Source organism: Phyllostomus hastatus, unplaced genomic scaffold, assembly GCF_019186645.2.
Source record: "Phyllostomus hastatus isolate PE091 unplaced genomic scaffold, TTU_PhHast_1.1 phas_contig_113, whole genome shotgun sequence".
NCBI lineage: Eukaryota > Metazoa > Chordata > Mammalia > Chiroptera > Phyllostomidae > Phyllostomus > Phyllostomus hastatus.
The window spans coordinates 7,412,229-7,415,294 of record NW_025333530.1 but is presented as its reverse complement, the minus strand read 5'-3'; the positions used below and the strand labels follow the sequence as shown (position 1 = coordinate 7,415,294).

Sequence of the window (3,066 nt, the reverse complement as noted above, 5' to 3'; positions counted from 1 at the left end):
GAGATGCCGTGTTCAAAAATGAATATTATTTAATTAGGATGAACTTAGTATTAGGAAACAAGGACTGCACCTCATATGTGGAAATACTGCCTACAGAATCCTCCCAGAAAACTCACCTTCCCCATGCTCTATGGCTAGTGTAATCTCAGCCTTACTGCTAATAAAGAATGCTACTTCCGGACAGACCTGAAACATTTGAAGACTTGGGGAAGTCTGCATCAGGGAAGGAGGAACACCCCAGTTGTATAGCTACTGCTGGAAAACTTGGTTGGTAGAGGCAAACTGGATGCCTTTGTTCCTAGACTTGGGATGACAAATGGATAACCACAATTCAAATACTTCTGTAACACTGATATGATCAAAGTATGACCAGGGGCTTTAGGAAGCTTCTAGACAGAAGTTAATTTGGCAAGCAATAGTATCATACAGCTTTAGTTTTTTTTTTAAACCACACAATAAGGAAATCTTTGTTTATTAATCAATACCTCTTGTGGCTCCTATGTAAATTAAATTGGCAAAATGGAAAAAACCCACCAAGTTAATGATATAAATAAGAAAATTCCAGAACAAACCTATATGGTCAAGTCTATTTTTAATGGGCAGGAGCTGGCCATATGAAGGGGCAAAGCAAGCATGAATGATACTTGCCCTGCTGCCATTTTGACTTAGCACATAATTTATCACAGCCATAAAAAAGACAAACAAAACTAATGAAAAACCTCTGAAAATACTTGGCATTATTAAACTAAAAAAAAAAAGACAGAAACACTTAGTTTAATACTAGTCTCTAAATGAAGACCTGGGCACTTCTTGCGAGCTGCTAACAACTTTATTCCTGATTGTCGCTATATGATATCTACAGACTGATGGCAACCCTTGAAATATAATTATATAAGGAACAAAGTACTATACTGACAACTTTTCTTTTTCTCTCTCTCAAGACCTACTCTGTTCTTTGTTTGGAGAGCCCAGTTGTTCTCAAGTACAGTATCTCTGGCAAAGTAGTGGACATTATAAATTCTTTTCTCAGTGGTTTTGTGTCTGAGTTCTCCCTTCACAATTGATAATTGTTGAAGCTGGGTGAGAGGTACTTCAGGTCCTTTTACTCTTCTCTCCAATTTTGTATACAGTTGTCCCTTGGCATCTGCAGGAGTTTGGTTCCTGGACCCCTAGGGACACCAAAGTCCAAGGATGCTCAAGTCCATTATATAAAATGGCATAGTGCTTGCATATAACCTGTGTACACCTTCCCATATATTTTAAACCATCTCTAGATTTCTTATACCTTAAACATTATGAATGCTATGTAAATAATTGTTATACTATATTGTTATATAATAATGATGATTAAAAAATCTGTACATGTTCACTACAGAGGCTGCAACTATAGGCCTAGCTACTAACCCAGCTTTGCCATCTTCTGTCAATAAATCAATGTTTTCTGGCAAACCATTTAATTCTTCTGAGTGTCAATTTCCATATTTTTAATGTGGGGATAATAGAAATTCTGGGTCAATAAAGCATTTAGCACAAGACTTGCCACATGGTTAATGCTCAGTAAATCAAATAATTACACTATCCTATATCAACAATTCTAAGTGCATGTTTTCATATTCTAACATCTCTGAAATTTGGTTGCATCTCATTATGAATGGCATATCATGGTTAATGAGGAGATTTTCTTTCTTTAGTGGTATGTATTGAATAAAATAATGGTGCATACTAGAAATGGATAGCATCTGAGATTCAATATAATATGGTATCAATCATGGTAAAGCTATATTCCCAAATTCTATTTTAAGATTATTTTGAATATATAACCGATTTAACATTTAAACAATATCACAGTATGAGCAAAGCATTTCCAAAATATCACAAACAGAACAGTTTTGATACAAACTATTTTTTGCAAAAAATGGTTTATCAACTCCATCTTTGTATAAAACCCATGGGAGAAATCCAGCCAATCAACATACAACTGCTGCCACGTGAAAAGTTTTTTTTTTTTAATCAGACTTCAAGTCTGAGAACATACAAATGTTTCCTTTACCATATCTACAGTAATTGTCTGCTTTTCCATTTGACTGTTTTTAAAATTCTATTTACCCCTGTTATTTCTTCTGTTCCAGTTACAGTTCAATGACCAGGAGGAAGAGGGAAGTTTTGGGCTGTCCCTTTTTTTCCAAACAGACGCTTGTGGATGTGAGGAATCCAACCACCCCCAGCTATGGTAGCCTTGATTAGAGACTCTAACTCTTCATTATCACGGATTGCAAGCTCCAAGTAATGTTGAGTGAACGTCTTTGCTCTGAGATCCTTGAAAGTATTACCTGCCAGCTCCAGCACCTTGGCAGTGAGGTCCTCCAGACTTGTGGCACTGAACACAGCCACGGTGGTGCCCACCCCTTTGTGGTTTCTGGTGCGATTCTTCAAATGCCTGTGGATATGGCTCCTGTAGCCCAGGTCTTTGTGAATGAAACACTCTCTTACCCTTGGCCTTCTCACTATCCTCATCTTTGCCTCTAGCCATGGTATCCACTGCTCCCACCCTCGCTTTTGCTGAGATGCCACTGCTTCTGCAGCACTGACAGCCAATGCTGGCATAACTGAAGCTGGACAACAACCCTTAAACCTCTATGAATGAAAAATAAAAATATATAGGGCCACACACATTATTAAAGAGATACTGTTAGTGCTTTTATGCATTGACATAGGGCTTAAGCTGATTTTAACTAGATTCCAAACTTGCAGGCTACTTTGAGGCAGTGTTCAATTTTTAAAAAATTTATCTATCTATCTATCTATCTATCTATCTATCTATCTATCTATCTATTATTTTCCCCCACCCCAGCCATCTCCACCAACCACCCTTGATCCTGCCCACCTTTGTCTTTGTCCATGTGTCCTTTATACATGTTCCTTGATGACCCTTCTTCTTCTTTCCCTGTTATCCCCTCTCACCTCCCCTCTGGTTACTGTCGGTTTATTTTTTATTTCCATGTCTCTGGTTCTGTTCTGCTCACTTGTTAGTTTTGTTGATTAGAGTCCACTTATGGATGACACATA

The 3,066-nt window shown here is 37.6% G+C and overlaps 1 protein-coding gene across 1 annotated transcript; it reads right to left on the bottom strand.

Moving 5' to 3' along the window:
* Positions 1–2,136: 2,136 nt before the first annotated feature.
* Positions 2,137–2,530, bottom strand: LOC123817572 (histone H2A.V-like). The gene is made up of 2 exons (XM_045837313.1): positions 2,455–2,530; positions 2,137–2,348 (listed from the first exon to the last, which is right to left on the bottom strand). Exons 1-2 carry the CDS (start codon positions 2,528–2,530, stop codon positions 2,137–2,139), a joined length of 288 nt encoding a protein of 95 aa, XP_045693269.1.
* Positions 2,531–3,066: the final 536 nt, after the last annotated feature.

Excerpts from the sequence above, each read along its gene's own strand:
- LOC123817572 (XM_045837313.1), bottom strand. The coding sequence starts at position 2,530 with ATGGCTAGAGGCAAAGATGAGGATAGTGAGAAGGCCAAGGGTAAGAGA. Across the intron at positions 2,349-2,454 it reads TTCACAAAGACCTGGGCTAC|AGGTGCTGGAGCTGGCAGGT; the intron begins AGGAGCCATATC and ends ACCTCACTGCCA.